Below are 17,329 nucleotides of genomic sequence, written 5' to 3'. Positions count from 1 at the left end.
ACATTTACTGACATGATCAGCATGTTTTAATGTTCTCTAGGTGTTCATTTCGATGTCATTTGATACAGAACTGACAAGATGATTCCAGAAATATCACATTTCCATGCATGCGTGTTGTAAACAATCAGCGACAAAACTGATAAAACGATCAGACTGTAAACAACGCTGTATCACCACAGGAGAATATACACATTGATTTGGATGCTACTGTTTTGTAACACAGCATGCATAAACCCACAACATTAAGTTGAACATCAATCACTACAAAAAATACCATCAAGTGTGTTAAAACCAGTTGTGTTGTACTGCATTGAAAACTACAATCTGTGCAAAATCACTCTGATGATAATCACCAGTCGATATGACGAAAAAAACATGCATGACATTCAAGTATTTCTGACAAAGTCATCATAAACATATGCTGAATCTATTGATATATAACAGAGATGTTTTATTTTATTATCACGCCCTGAGTTAACTCGCTATAATATGGTCCCAAGCAACAGAATATCCACAAGGATACTGATCTGCTGGTGCAGCATTAACCTTCATTGTAGGCAAGGATGTGCATAACCATGATTCCTCTTTATGTTATGCTTTGAGCTACGGAAACGGCCAAAAAGGCCCTTTGGTGGATACTGTGCAGTAAATAAATACTGATGCAACAACAATAATTTACTTATTAAACCAAAAAATATAAAATTTGGTCCATCCGAGGAAAACAACATCAACATCTCAACAGGAATAATCACAAGCCGACTGTATTCTAATCTTGATACAATAACAGTGTTGCATCATCCTTGTAAACAGAGAACAAGGCAGCAACCAATCCTTTTTAAGCCTACAAGCAAAGGATGCTGTACATTAACACAGATCCTCAGGCAATGACCATAGAGTGCGATTTGGCAACAACTTGGCTTCCAACAACGTCCGGGAGTTGGAGTGTCTAACGCCAGAAGCCACTCATGAAAGAAGCTCCTCTGCATCTGTTTGTATCACTTTTTAGGAAGATAAAATCTACAGGAACGGCTAGCTGTGTACGTGCTACTGCATGAGCAAAGAATAAAAGGTTGAATCCTGCAGTTGAAATGCCACCAGGGCATTGAAGAACCATCTGCTGAAGGCTATCTGTCAGTGAAATCTCTCTGTGGCATCAGTAGCATGGAGAGAATGAGGGCGGACAACTGTTGGGATGTGTGAGCGTAGCCAAGAGGGGTGGGAGGTCGGGGGGGGGGAAAGGAGCTGAAAAGGCCAACTGATGTTGAGCTGAGCAAATAAAACCCCAACCCGCGTCAAAGCTGGCCATTCCTGGCCTTGTAGACGACCCTCTCGCATGTCTGCGGCTGTATCAGAGAGAAATTAATAGGACCCTGTTCGATGTCTGGCATGCTTTCATCTGCTGCTGTTGTCCCCTTCCCAGAATACACCTCTGTGAGGATGTAGTTACATGCAGAGACACCTGTCAGGCCAGCAGAGGGGCAGGACGTGCCTCTGGTCGCTTTCATGTCATCTGTGACCGGGCTCCTGGCCCTGAAGCAGCTTGTGGTACACAGACAGACCTGGGGAGCGACAAAGTAAAATGAATCAAAAAGAGTGTAGCAAGAGGTTTCCCCCCCCCCCCCCCGCCCCCCCCACAGCACAAACAGAAATGTTAAGGTCAAACCTGAAAGAGTTTTACTTCACACTAAAACCCTCCCCGCTGAATGTTTTTTGTTGATATCTTTAATTTCTGGTCAAGGTGGTTGCCAACGGGTCTGCTCTGTCATGTCGGTGCTTAGCCTTTTGTCTGGCCGTCCCCTCGCTCCCCGTCCTATCGGCTGGCTCGCGGCCAGGCATCCAGTAGAAAAAGGCATTCCAAGTACAGTTAGAGCTGCCGTGTTTGTGCTCCCAAACAGTATTCCCTTTCATTCCCTCTCTGCTTCCCTCTCTGTTTATTTTGGTGCTCTTTTACATCGTGGGGCCTGACTGAGCTGGAAAACGAAAAAACATCTCGCTGACTTCCAATCTGATGACATGACCGCTGGAAGCAGCTTCCTCCGGCTCAGCAAAAGAAAGATAAAGGGATAATATTGTCTCGAACATGTCCCACTCCAAATGAACTAAAAACGACAGAAGAAATGATGTCAACAGTTTGTTCAATGGCAAATTAACCCCAATTGGTACAGAAGTTTGGATCTTTGTGCAAGGTGAATCAGTGATTGCTTCGAATCAAACATCCAATAACTTACAGAATACATCTGAGAAGGGGATGACATCCAATAACTACCATCCGTTCCCAACAGGGAACCACGCAGTCTTATTTTGATAGAGAGAAGCCAATAAGCTATCCGTCCTGACATGATCAGACTCCCATTAAAATGGCACAAGTGCAGCATTCATTTCCGTCTCAAACTGAAAGCTATAAATCTCCCCCAGTCACCAGCTGCGGAGCCCCGAGAACTTCAAGAAAGGTTCAAGGGGAAGCATTGTAAAACACATGTGGTCGATATAATCTAGGTTTGTAAGCTTTGATAGGTCCTCGTTCGAAGCCCTCCCTTCATCTCATGTCAAGAATGAACGCAGAAGAAGTTGGGGAAGGAAAAAGGGGAACGGGGGTGAGTGAGCAGGAAAAGTTTTCAGAGGATAAAGGGAGAGTTGTATGAGCGAAGAGAGGAAGAGATTAAGAGCGCGCACAAGAGAGAGATAAAGGGAGAGTGTGATTAATGGCGGCTGACAGCTGATCATAGAGAATGCTCTCCGTTTGGACCCGCTCTAACTCCCTGTCAGAGTCAATCAGGGCAGCTCAGTCATCTCGCTACAAAGGTACACTGGGCAGGCAGAAAGACCTGACGCACTCCTAAGCTCCACAAAGGCTGTTCCCCCTCTAATAACACCCTCCTCCCTCCAAATCACCACACTGAGAGTCTCTGTTCAACTCCCAGTCCCATTCTAAATGGTTTAACCTGCCTTGCTAACTGGTTTTGGTACTGGGATTTTTTTTTTTTTTTCTTTGGTTCACGAGTGGAGCATCTCCCCCCCCCCACCCTTTGCGCCCCGAACGACGGAAAAAATGCATTCATGAAATTCAGAAGCTTCTCCCAACGGATCCAGTTACAGTAATTGATGAGTTTATAAGATGTTTGTTAACTTAAGCCAGCCCTCATAGTTTGGGGGGAAAGACGGAGAATGAAAAAGAAATGTTCTGGTCACAGACACACGCACTCATTTTAGGGGGGAGACTGGGTGGTGCACAAGCTACTGTGTTTTTCCGACAAGCTGATTTCTGGGTCGGCTTGACTGTGACACTAACTCACGTGATGTGATGAATGGTATGATTTGCTAATGCTAATGTATAGTAGGTCTATGGAAAAAAAAATAAAAAAAAGCTCTTGATCAGGCAAACAGATGTGTGCATCAGCGCAAAAACTGCTTAATATCACCGTTGCTGCAATAAGCTCAACACTTCGCTCAGGATGGAAAGAGTTGTGGAAATAGGGCAGGATGACAGGGCACACGTGAGTGCATGCACCCGCAATTGCGGTGCATTACTCATAATAAAACTTAGCAAAGGACTGAGCTACATTTCTCATTCTCTCTGTGTGATTTCTGGGGTACAACTGGAAGGCCCTTTTGGCGGATGGACAGTAATTACGACTGCATAGGAATGACCAACAGATGGGAATGCCCGAACTGTTCCCATCGCTGGATCTCATTACAAAAAGAAAGATGTCATCACTGCTATGCCTCTTTATCCTGCAGCAGTAATCTGACCTTCTAGTCTTGGACACATACAGACAATACGGCAAATTAAAGCACTGTTGTTTATGCCCCAGTCAGATCTGGCTGCTTCGGTCATAAACTCTAAAGAGGGTTATGACACAAGTCATTGTAACATAATAGCCAATAAAACCTCACTTGTATTCTTCTAACGAGGTTGTAATTAAAGTTTGTACACCATCTATCATTGTGACAATGTAGTTATCTTTTACAGTGTGCAGAATACATCCTGCACACCACCATGCAAGCAGGAGCTGGCTAAAAATATCCCATGGTGTTTATCGGTCCTCCATGGGGAATGTCCACTATGCCTGGCTGTAATCACGGACACTGGCGTAGAAAGGGCATAACTCCCCCCCCCCTCGAGGACTAACTGCACCAACAGGCCAAGTTACAGCACGGTACTAAGCGTGTGTAGAAGTGCAGCATCAGACCCACCTGTTTTACCACAGATGGCTTCGTAGACCACAGGCTGGCCGCTGGACACACTTCCGCTGGCTGAACTCTCTGCGGACGTCTGCCTGTTAATCAAGAGACGATATAGCGTCAGTGGTGACCAAAAAGATCACATGGTGACGAATCTCCACACAGTCCGGGTCAAAGCCATGGATTTATCCCAGTATATTATCCCGCTTTCGAGCTGAATATCCAAATAAACATAGCTGGAAACTGTTTGTGACAACTTGTGAATGTTTGAGTTTATATGTTGTCTGATGAGTCATCCTCTGAGAGGAGAGAATTTCAAATAGTCTCTCTCTGTGTGTGCAGTCAGTGGAGGCTAGTGGGGGTTAAGTGTTTGCTGTGAGTGCCTCTCATGAGCTATTGTGACAAGAAGAGGGCAAATTCCTGCTCCTTGTCCTGGGTGATGTGATTTTTATTGTGGTGTTTGCTGCCTATGTGGACCTGCAGGCAACGGCTACAGACACACAGTCAGTACAGTAGTGTATACTTATCTCACAGGAGATCACAGAGGGAATTATACAGCCCTTTTTGCACATAATCAGAAAGCAAATACAGTGTTTTCAAAGAATAAACCATTATCAGATCTGGTGAAGCGTAGAGCGGGAGCAGACACGTCTGTAACCTTATACATTAAATCTGTTAAGCATTTTTTAGGGGGGGAACAATAAATAAAGCTTAGCTGGCATTAACCTCTCGCCCCATAACAGCAGCTTGCCAAAGAAGCATTAACAAGGTAATGAGGGTACACACTGCCTCCTTGTAAGGGACTGCACAGTTGTTCTTTCATACCATTACACAACCACAAATAGAACTGGCCCACTTTAAGCGTGGCGTACCTCGAACAGGAAGCAACCCCGGTCATATTGAAAAGGTGGGGGGGGGAAAACTTGACCTCTGGGTTCTTCACATCACTTTCTTTGTCAACAGTCTCTCGCTCTGTCACTTCGAGAGTCCGGCAGCAGCCAGAAACACTGCAGGTGAGTGAACTTGCAGTATGCGCGGATGAAATATAAGCCTAAAGTTGAATATTTCACACTACTCACGGAGAGCTGTGTAAACATAGCTGATGTGCACTTTTTTGTGCATTCAGGTAGCGAGCATGTCTTAATGTTATTCAGACTGACCAAAGGGGATAAAGTTTAACCATAAACACACTTTTGGCAGCTTCTGTGTGTATACAGTATCTGTGAAAATAACTACTGTTGTGGCTGATTAATAGGGAGTGAAAGCAGCGGCGAGGCTGACATTAATGGCGCTGCTGTAATTGTCACCCTATTAGTAATGCCACACGACAGCCGGGGTTTCCGTAGTTACAGCTGCGTCTCGCCAAACCTTGCAAACAAAATACCAAACAGGCTCATTTATTTGTGTTACAAATTGCTCCTTTCAAAGCCTTCACTGAAGTCATACCACTTTGAGTCCTCGCAGCCCCTCGAGCTGGCAGCTGTGGTATGTTGATAGACCAGAGAGCCCTGCCCTGCTGAGTAGATACCAACATGAGGCACGCTCGCTTCAAGCAAGTGTACTGCGTGTTAGCTGAGCTTCATAATCAAAAGGCACTGCCACTCTTTGCTATTCAGCTTCTTTTTAATCTTCAATTAAAGCTGAATGCTGACTCAGTCCAGTCGCTGGACGCGAGGCAGCAGATTTAGACATAGTTGATTGGGTAGCAGTCTTGCAGGATTCTGTCTCCAAACTGAGGAAATAATTTTGCTGCATCGACAGAAATCTTCACTCCACTTCCTTTCCTAAACAAGACCGAAAACCAAATGTCATTCTGATAAACAGACTCAGCAAACAACTGTCAGTGATCATCAGTGGTGTATTACTCATGGGAGAACCAGTGCTGGTACATTTGTATCGAGCTTTACAGTTCAACAGCTGGCGAGAGGAAGGTGTTTGGAGGGCCGGATAACCTTGAACTGTTTGAATACACCCAGCACAGTGATTCTATTATAAGTTGGAGGAGCTTAGGCCTACACTGGGATGCATTTCAGATGTGCCTCAATAACAGAGGTATTGAGTTGCCCCTAAAAATGAGCGCTGGAAATAAAAGGGAAGCAACTTATTATCCCCCCATTTTCTGCAAACAATCATCTCCTTTCTTCTGGACGGAGTTCACTTTTCGCTGTCATTCTTTCTTTTCCCCTCTCTTTATTCTTTCGTTTCATTGTTTCCATCGGTGCATTTTTTGGTCCTGAAGCTTCCGTTTTTCCCACACTCTCCCCTGTCACACTGGTCGACCACAAAAATGCAGGACAGAGGAGAGTGTGAGGGGGGCTCAGGAATTCCACATGCAGAGGGTAAACACGGCAACTGCCAGGAAGACACACACACACACGCACAGGAGCAAACACAGCACCTACCCGGCTGCCCTAACCTATTATACAACCCCTGCCCTCTTAACTCTTCACTTGCCAGTTGCAGTTTGTCCAGTCAAGTAAGATGACTGAATGTAACACGTCAGCAGTGCTACCTGCTGCTCTCAAACTCTACTGTTGAGAGCAGGGCTGTGTATTGAGGAGAATCTGCTGATACGATACGTATTATGATACAGGGGTTACGATTTAATATATCGCAATATATTGCCATATTGTAAGTCGATGTATTGCGATTTTTAAAAATCTAATTTAAGGAAAACTGGCAACACACCGCCGTATGAATAAAATATGAGTTAAAAAGTGTACTTTTTGGGAAACGCAGTTTTTAAAAAAAAAAAAAAAAAAAGACAAAAAGTGCAGTTTTTGGCTGGACCGCAGAGGGCCAGCCCTACAAACGCAAAAGTCTGTCACTGTGTTGGAGTTCCCTCATCGGTCGTGACTCATGAAAATGTGGGGAACAGACCATTTTGCAAATGAACCCGTCCAGCGCGACGTGTCTGGCTCACAGAAATTGGATCAAGCTGTGAAACTAGGCGATCTAGTTCTAAAATGAAACGAGATTCAGTGGTGGCATAGCCTATTTTTTGCTTAAAATGCTTTCAGAAATAGATTTTATTGGAATATTTAGATGGAATAACAGAAGGTTTACGATCAGGCCGCCGTGTTGTTTCCTGTTTGAAACGGCAAGCAGAAAACCAGGGACCAATCAGGTGCAATCCACGACAGGGTACATCACCGCTTCAACGGCCAACGGAGTGGAGAGGCGCGTCCCCGCCGGACCTGGTGGACATGTAGCGCTGGATTTAACATTATAGACACTGACTATTTGTGTAACAATTTAGCCAGAAATTGACAAAGTGACTACACAAGGTTTGACTGAATTCTGTTTCAGAACAGTGGGATCTGCATCTGCAGTTACCACAGTCCCCGTAACATCCATCATAGCACTACTTTGAGAAGGCACATACACTGAGAGGGGGCATATCTTTGCAAATTAAATCAAGTATTGACTGAGTTAATATTTGCATGTAAACTATTAAAAATCAATACAGTGTTTTTGAGAATAGATACAGTATCACAAGACGTAATATCGCGATACTCAATATTTTTGATATTTTCTTATACCCCTAGTTTAGAGTGTCAGCAGGCCTGTAAAGTTTCAATAAATGAAGTAAGTCACACGGAGCAATGGACAGCTCTGTGTCCCAATCCAGTTCTGTCTTTCCACCTTACGCATTAGAGGAGTGTGAAGAGCCCTTTACTTTAAACAAACAATCAGACCTGATCACAAAGGACTGGCTGTTGTTGTGTGATTTGGCCAGATGTTGCAGTAATAAAGTCATAAAGTAACTGAGGGAACTAGCTGGCAGTTCAGCCCTGTTTCACTCCTTTCCTTTTATTTCCCCTTCTGTGCTCTTCAGCTTATCTCCAAACCAAACAGGAATTAAACGGCGCTCGGAGCCCGGGGCCCTTCCACTGAACCACGCTCTGTTTACGGTTCAGGCAGAAACCAGGCCTGCGATGAGGCTGTTTACTGAACAGGCAGATACACCCCGTGGCCAAAAGACTAGGAGTGCGGCACACATATTCTAGCTCTCATTAGCATTAGCCACGTCCTCTTGAACTCACTGATCCCATGCACTTTGTCTCAGTGGCCAATCAATGCCCTCCCCACTGCAATCACTTAGTGTGCTATAAATTACATGGTGACTTTGTTAAACTCTCAGCTATACTGGATTTAAGTATCATCAGAAGTAGGAGTAAAAGCATTCAGTTTGGTAGTCTGGTCTTACTTGATGAGGCGCTTTGTTGCCGTTTTCCTGATCTGTCCCTCTCTGGCGCTGCTGGGTGGCTTTGGGGCGAGAACAGGACTAACGCTGGTCTGAATGTGGCTGTGGCCATGACTGTGACCGGGCCGAACATGAAAGCTGGATGGAGGGCAGCTGGATGAGTGTGTGGGAGCCTGGGCGTGTGAAGTACTTGTCGGGTCTGGAAAATGAGCCTAAGAAACACAGAAAGACAAATGTTATTTAAGATCAGTATCATGGAGACAGTGAAAGTACTTTTGACACTTTTATTAACTCAGTTTGCAATAATAGACTTGATTGTAGTTTAATAGCAGCTACTAACAATGACTGCAGTATGTGACATTCACAAACAGTTTGGGGTATCAGACATCTGTTGGATAAAATGTAATAACATATTAAAGGAAGACTGGATCAGCTTTGCAACAGCAGAAGATGGAAGTAGTTTGTGGGCCTGAGCATGGTGGCCAATTTGTCTGAGATTATAATGAGCACATTTGATCATTTTTGGGTATAGATTACTTCCAACTTTGTAGAATTGTTCTTTTTTTGACAAGGTCAAGTTAACTGTCTGCAACTGAGAGTGTACATTACTTTAATTCATCTTAACTCAACAAACATAGAGGATAAAATAGCTTGTTGATACAGTCGCAGGCCAGAAGCTGAATTCTTGAAGTAATCCCAAAATACATGCCGGCATTTCTTGGACCCCTGTGGATGTGCGAGAATTTTTAAAATACAACATTTTTGTGCAACTGTGATGCCATAAACACCCATTACCAGAAAAAAAAGTCTACAATAGGAATGAGGCTCTCAGGACCTTCAGAGCTTTGTCTCTAAAAGACTATCACAGTAAGCCTGTCACCAACAACACTATCTAGATATATTTTCAATATGTTGACATTAAAGGGGAATTATGGCTATTTTCAAAATTCATACATATTCATACTATTCCTATGGTCTGAGACAGTCCAAAAAATATTAGTATACATGAACAACTGTCTCCCAAAACCTCAAACTTGTGATGTCATAGGGCATAAAGTGTGGAGCTGCTCCATAGACATGAATTGGGAGAGATGTTACAGATGACACTGAGAGCATCCAGGGGAATGATCTGAGTATATGGGAACATTTTCTGTTTCACAACTGAGAACACTGCAATAGAATAAAGCTCATTTGGGTATAAAAAATAAAATATTCTGTGGGTCCACAAAATCAGTCTCCCATTCATTGTCTATGGAGCAGCTCCAGACTTTATACCCTATGACGTCACCAGTTTGAGACTTACTTCTCTGGTTTCTGGCTTTGAGAGAGAGGAGCTCATGTTCACAAATATTGATTGAACTTTCCAAAGCCATGGAAATAACATATTAGAATTCTTAATTTAGATGATGTTCCCCTTTTAAGGTAAGATATTAAATATTACTCCTTCTACTATATATCCATCCATCTAGCCATCCATCTGCAACCGCTTATCCCGTTAGGGGTCGCGGGGGGGCTGGAGCCGATCCCAGGCGACATTGGGCGAAGGCGGGGTACACCCTAGACAGGTCGCCAGTCCATCGCAGGGCTGACACATAGAGACAGACAACCATTCACACTCACATTCACACCTACGGGCAATTTAGAGTCAACAATTAACCTAACCTGCATGTCTTTGGATTGTGGGAGGAAACCGGAGTACCCGGAGAAAACCAGTGCTAACCACTGCACCACCGTGCAGCCCCCTTCTACTATATAGAAATTAATAAATAAATAAATAATAAATAAATGGAGTCTTCATTAAGTTCAGGTGTCAGATGTAAGAAAAGGTAATGCACAGCCATGATTCAATCCAGAATTTAAGTTAATTTGCATATAACTTTAATTACAATGATCTTCCATAGCATTTTCAAGTGAATGTAAACATTGGACAAAATATGCTATTTTGTATATTTATACATGATATATATTTTATTATATATTATATATATTTTTATATGTTATTTTTAACAAAAATGGTCCATTTTAAACAAATAAATTAAAATTATCAAAATGTTTAATTTTCTGTATTCTGAACAAGGTTAAGTATTTATCAGCAGGGCAATAAAAACAGAATACTTTATTGCTTTTGAAGAATGGAATAGGTATGGGATCATATATAATCAAAATTCATAGATATGGTTGTTTTGAATCAGGATATTCTCAATGTATAGCCATGACTTTGACCCTACTGTCTTTATGTATATAAATATAGATATCTGTACTTATTCATGTATTGTGTGTATATTTTTGTTACAGTTTGTATGTACTGTGCTATCTAAGAAAACATTTAATCCAACCAAATTCCAAAAGAGGAATAAGGAAGTGTAATCACATTTAGAATGGGTTAGTCATGTGAAAAATATGTAGCCTCCGGTCATTTAGGTGAAATATCAAAGTGCTTGACATGAATTAGTGCAGATATTAATGAAATGCCATCCAGTATCAAAACAAGAACATTTTTTTGCAGTTGGCTGCACTGGAAAGCAAATTCTTCACATTATTTATTTGTTTGTACAAGATCTCTTCAAAGGCTTGGGAAGGGGGGAAAATACCGTTTTCTTTCTGACATCATAATTTAGAGCCGCATTTCACTCTGTCGTTGCAGCGCCGGAGAATGCCTCGCATACATTCCTTCCACATCTCACGTCAATGCTATTTTTCTCTGCAGCTTTATACGGCTATCTAACAAGCTAATGGTTTTCCAGCTTCACTGCGCAGCCGTTCAAAGGGGCCGGCAGTGTGACAGGGAATATCTGATGTAATTTGTGTGTTGATAAATGAGAAGCTGAGTTTCCAGGTTGCGAGGCCTATGGCCGCAATTCAGTTTGAGCGGGAGCAGGAAGGCCACCTTTCTTTGGCTGCCAGGTGGCTCGGAGCCAAGCCTGTGGAGGAGCCGCGCAGTCTGCACCCAGTAACTGGAACGTGGACTGGAGCGCCGGAACAGCCCCCTGTCTCTTTCTCTTCTCACAGAAGTACACACTCACACACATATATGTACACGAGCACTCACACTAGATGAAGCACTTCCTTTTGTGTCTTCAGTTAATCCCAAATCATCAATTTATTTTCCCATGAGGCAAGGTGAGATCAGGGGTGTGAAGTGTATCAGTGTCAAAAAGACCAAACAGAGGTCAAGTCACTGACTAATTCCCGGACCAATCAAAGATGCACATTGCTAGGTCAGACTGGCAGAGAGACCTGTGTGGGCGGAACGAACTAGGAGGGATGGTGAGGGTTTTAGGGAGGGCTGTCTGATTTGATGGTGAGACAACCATACCCAGAGTCAGCCTTCCTATGACCTCAGTTTGTGAGGGCTGAACAACAGGATGGCTCTGTTATAAAGAACACATGCAGCAGTATGATGGGACATGTCAGCAATAAAGGAAACTGTGTTCGGACTATGAGACGAACTGAGAAGGGGAATGGAACAGAGGAAAAGGCACGGGATCACTTTCATAAAGTGCCTTGCGTAAGGCGGCCGGACCAAGCCAAGAGAAATATCACCTTAATTGCATTAATTAAGGCCCAACCAAGATGATGAAAAAACAATGACGTGAGAGCAACTGCATTACTCAGGACAGATCGGAAAAAAAGCGAGTGCATCCAATCATTCCACCCTGCTGGCGGTCCCATGGCACTCTCCTCTGCTCTCCATTCATAGATGGACTCCACAAATTCCTCTGGAAAATGAATACACTCTTCCTGTTAAGATCCTCTTTCAAAGCAATCGTACAGAAACACAGGGGGCCGGTCTTTTTTTCTCTAAACATTAAAATTATGCTGCGCCAAATGACCCGAGATCTCTCTACCTTTCTAATCTCCCTTTAAAAACAGCCAAATCACATCTGTCACAGCTAGTCGGGCGTGACTAAAAGGTTTTTGTTGTCGCTACATTACTGCTGCTGAGAAAAAATCATATCCTGAAATGTTATTTGTGTTGTAATGGGAATACAAATGGAGCTCAAATCTGATATGAACTGTAAAGACTTCAAACTCATAATGGACTCTGTGCCGGGGCCTCTCTGGTGCCCTCACGGGCAGCATTCCTTGATTACTCACCTTCCAATATAAACCGAGCACAGTCACTCGGCCAAACAATGTAATCTTGGAGTGAGGACTCGTGTTTGGCTCTCCAGGAATGAGCTTCTGTTAAGGAGGATATTCCCACCGAACACCATTTCGTTAAGTGGTTTGGAAAGAGATTCGCAGAATAGCTTTGTAAATGCGAACATGAAAGCTTTCCCCTTGATGTGGGTGTATTTTGCACTATTTTGGACGGCACGGTGCTTAGGTAAGGGAATATTCTGTACAGACACAAATATGAGGGTTTTCCTGAGTTATAGCTTCTAAAGCACGTTTCATCCATGATAATAAAGTAAAGAAAACAAAAAGAAGCCAAACAACTCATTTCTCAACTCTTTTGCTCAATCCTAATTTAACAAAACAAAAAGGAGTGTTTTAAGGGAACAAATGTAATGAACAACAGAGATCCCAGTAACATGATGCTGATGAGATTCACAGCTTCTAAACACCCAGGGCATCAAAGAACCGATGTTTAAGCCCATGTGTCTGGAAGTCACTCATATGTATCATGAAATACTGGGGGGGAACAAACCAAGATCTCTTATATACCTTGTGTCTGCATTGGCTCTGGTCCAGAAATTGTCGAGACTGAAGTCTTTGCTGTTGCAGTTTCTGGATAGCAAACTGAAGCTGGTAGTTTCCTTGGGCGGGCTGGTAGCGCTGCTGGGGGTTCACCCCCGTCACCAAGCTATGGGCACTCTGCCCATCCCAGAGACGCTCCTCATCCTTCAGAGGCCTGTGGCTTGGAGAGCAGAAATGAAGAGGTCAGTGAAAAAAAGAATCAAAATCAACAAAAAAAAAAACACAGGACTTTCGCTTCTGAATCCACTAAGTAACATTTAACACATTAGAATATTTGTATTCTAATAGAAATGAACCTGATGTGAACCTCTACTGTAGGAAGGTTTCACCTCAACTATCCATAACTCAGCCTGAAGAAAAAGGCATTGCTCTTTAAAGAATCATTTGGGAAATATGCTCATTTGCTTTCTTGAGGAGAGATACAGTAGATGATAGGATCAATACCACTTAAACGTCTGTCTGTTCAATATGAAGCTACAGCCAGCTGCTGGTTAGCTTACTGTAGCTGTGCATAAAGACCAGAGGTGCTTTTAGGCATTTTGTTGTTACTTCTGCACAGAGCCAGGCTAGCTGTTTCCAGTATACTGTACTGTATATGCTAAGCTAGGATAACTGCAGCTTCATTTTGAGATCTTTTCATCTAACTTTCGGTGGGATAAAATAGCATTATAGCATACTGAGAGGTAGGAGTGCTAGTATAAGGTTCAAATAATTACATTAAAAAGTCTCAAATGAAGGCTACTACTGACGTACTACTGACCCGTCTTAAAAGGGATAGTTTGGGTGTTTTGAAGTGGGGTTGTATGAGGTACTTATCCATAGTAGGTGAATTACTTAAAGTAGATGGCAGGCGGCACGCCCCCCGAGCTTGAAGGAGTACCGACGCCAGAGCAAAGCAATACAGTGCTGTGGACGGCAGAAAAACGTATTTTAGCCACCTAAAAGAAAGGCTCACCTAAAAAAAATCTATATCCGTTTAAGTGTACGCTATATTTAGAATATTTTCACTGCTTTATCTTGCCGTCACACAACCCTTTCCTTCTCCTTTCCGACGGGGAACTGAACTGAAAGTGAAACTTATCTCTGCTCTCTCCAAAGCCAGCAGGCTCAGATGACAAAATCAGTATAGATACGCTTCACTTTCAGTTCAGTTCACCATCGGAAAATATTCTGAATATAGCGTACACTTAAATGGACATCAATTTCTTTAGGTGAGTCTGTCTTTTAGGTAGCTAAAATACGTATATACTGTATTGCTTTGCTCCGATGCTCCTCTCTGTTTCTTGATGACGGGGGCACGCCAGCCATCATCTACTGTAAGTAATACACATACTATGGATAAGTACCTCATAAAACCCCACTTCAAAACACCCGAATTATCCCTTTAATAGCTAAGTTGCAAGATGGTGCAAGCTTCAGTGGCTCAATAGTAAGTCAACAGCATTCGCTCTTCTCCTTGTTAGTTATTTTACCGTCCAACCAAGGCAGAGATGTAGCAGCATAGCTAACTAACTCCAAGTTTCCCTCCACATGTTGAGTTGCAACACCACCGGCAAGAAGTAAAAGAGACGAGACAGCTCACAGCGTCCCAGTCGGTGGCTGCTTGGCCCACAGAAGCCTCAAGTCAAAGTGTGCAAATCAGAGTCAAAGTAGAGGGCAAGCCTGTGGCAAACGCAGGCTGCACTGAAAACCTTTCCTCTTTGCCTCAGTGCTCCCCGAGCTTCACGTTCCATTCACATCACAAAGCCACAACCTGGAAAGCAAACCTTTTGACGAGCTCCACGAGTTTGTAACTGGATTATCTGTCATTAGGACTAAGCCTGTTTCAGCCTCTCTTTTTTCTCTTTTTTGGCCCCTGTTAAAGCAATGAGGTGAGCCTCCCCTTCAGACGCGCTTAAATTGAGTCTACGTCGAGTCTGGTGTGCTGCTGTATATGTACCACAAAAATAACGGCATAAAGAGCAACACTGGGAGCTGCGAGGAAAAAAACGAAAGAGAAAAAAAGATGTAAGTACAGTTGAAGAAATGGGATCCCTGGGGGTCATAATCACAAAAGAAATTCTTTGAAATTTCATGCAATAACATTTGTCCATTGGTCAAAGAGTAAAAGGAAACGCTGTAGACTTAAAATCACAATAGCTGCTTTATTTTTAGAGCCAAACGATGATAAGCTCTAAAATTAGAATTCAATTAATCTTGAACAATACACACTGTGGGATAATAATCTTGTGTCGCTCAAGTGAAAACATATTCCTGCCCAAATGTGGCCAAACAAAGACACAAGGGATCTTAAACTCATGTGAACATGCTATCCGCCCATGCATTTCTCAGTTCACATAATGGCACATATATTGCAAAAACAACTGGTGTGACTACGGGCCAATTCAACTTTTTTTGCCTCTGGAAACAAAGGCTTGTCTGTGAACCTTGCAAGGCCAGAGATTCTACAACGCCAGGAGACAAAACAAGAACTCGCTCTTTGTTTACAGCAGTCATTTCCTTTAGCTTGGCTGCAGTTTGCTCACTGGACCACAGGGACCTTCAGCGCTACCATTTTATTAGCATATGCTCTAAAACGGACTGTTTCTCCGGTCAAGAGCATATGCTTTCCATGGCTACAGTGTCACAGTTGGGCCCCTGGGAGAGGTCTTTTCAGACAGGGCTTGTCAACACAACACCACGCAAAAAAAATACTACAGATCACCATGAATTCAAAACCAGCATTGATGGGACATGTGATAGAGAAGTTTCACATCTGAGTTTCTCATCACTAGTACGGCACATGTGTGGAGCTCCAACAACCTGGGACCTCCCTCCCTGCCGGACTACCGCTCGCCGGTGTCAGCTTACTCCCCGCTGTGCTCGCCATCCTTTAATATGCTGATATGACTTACTGAAGAACAACACAGCAGCGCGAGTTGAGCACATGTGCGGCATCAATCTAGCTCGGAGTGAATGTGGGAAAATGGACGGTCTGAGATGACATCATGCCACAGTATCTCAAAGCCCTGCCTGGTCAGTGTAAACATCAGCCGCCTCAAGAGTGCGAGGGTATTTCCAGCCATTACTCAGTTGTTTGTTTACCTCGTTTTATTGCAGCAACATGACACTCAATAAAAAGTGACTAGTATCTGGGTATTTGTTGTGGGAACAGTCCAGACATGGGCGCTTATGCTTTAGGAAGTGCAGTGGTGAGCAATACGGGATCCTGACACTACCAAAGAAACTAATCCAAGAAACAGGTTTACCGAGTTAAAATTTAGACTGACATCTGGAAAATGGACTGATCAGTTCAGGGTTTTACTCTCAAAGGAGCCCAAGGGAAACTGAAAGGCAAAAGTACCCAAGACCTGACGTAGGTTTCTGCACGCCACGTTAGTTCAGATCCGAAAATCACAAAATAACACAAACAAACTAAATGATCGCTGCAGCGGTAGACCAGCAACTCCCGTGTTCTGTGAGGTAAAATGACTGTTTTTGTGAATGGAGTCTGGTCTGGTGGCTTTGGAGACAGCAATATAATGGCTTCAGTTCCCCGTCGGAAAGGGCTGTCTGACGGCAAGTTGAAAATATTCTAAATATAGCTTACATTTAAACTGATATTGATTTTTTTTTAGTGGCTAAATTACATTTTCTTTCTGCTGCTCCCATCCACAGCCGCTTCACCTCACTGTCAGATAGCCCTTTCTGACAGTAACTGAAGCCGTTATATAGCTCTCTTCAAAGCCACTAGACTCACAAAAATAATAATGTTATATCACAGAACACGAGAGTATACATACAACCCCACATCAAAAAGTCCTAGCGAACCCTTTCAGTTATTTCCAAAATGAACACAGCTTACATCGACTCAGCTAGTGCTAGCATTCACATTATCCATAACCTTATTCATTAGCTTCATGATGAGCTTACTTTGGTAACGTATGTCACAGCTGAGTGGGAGTTTCCATTTGAAAAAAATGGAAAAGAACGCAGATGAACCCGCCCTTTAAATTACAGTTATTAACTCCAAAAACACATAATAAGTACTACCAACATTTACGAATTATGGGAAGTAACATTTAACATATCGCTTGGCCCCTAAAAACCTAAAATTTGGAAATGATGTTACAGCTGGTGATGCTGTAGTGACTTCCTGTTGTTGATTGCTTTTGACTGGATGATGGCACTACAGATGTATCCAACCAGTTTAAACATTACTAACATCTTTGCTAGTTGGGACATTTCAGTTTAATG

General features: G+C 43.0%; 1 protein-coding gene across 10 annotated transcripts in view; it reads right to left on the bottom strand.

Moving 5' to 3' along the window:
• Positions 1–10: 10 nt before the first annotated feature.
• Positions 11–17,329, bottom strand: part of ttll5 (tubulin tyrosine ligase-like family, member 5) — a 55,698-nt gene continuing 38,379 nt past the window's right edge. For 6 of the 10 annotated variants that reach the window (XM_074661574.1, XM_074661584.1, XM_074661581.1 and 3 more), the window contains 4 exons: positions 13,061–13,253; positions 8,393–8,601; positions 4,195–4,277; positions 11–1,559 (listed from right to left, as the gene is read on the bottom strand). In XM_074661574.1, the coding sequence (XP_074517675.1) occupies positions 1,507–1,559; positions 4,195–4,277; positions 8,393–8,601; positions 13,061–13,253 (538 nt within the window). In that variant the 3' untranslated portion in view covers positions 11–1,506. Of the gene's footprint in view, positions 1,560–4,194; positions 4,278–5,812; positions 5,967–7,177; positions 7,397–8,392; positions 8,602–13,060; positions 13,254–17,329 lie in introns of those variants that run through there. The other 4 variants (XM_074661582.1, XM_074661576.1, XM_074661578.1 and 1 more) reach the window with 4 other exon arrangements.

This window comes from Sebastes fasciatus, chromosome 15 (assembly GCF_043250625.1).
Source record: "Sebastes fasciatus isolate fSebFas1 chromosome 15, fSebFas1.pri, whole genome shotgun sequence".
In the NCBI taxonomy this organism is placed as follows: Eukaryota; Metazoa; Chordata; class Actinopteri; order Perciformes; family Sebastidae; genus Sebastes; species Sebastes fasciatus.
This window is presented reverse-complemented; position numbering and strand designations above follow the sequence as displayed.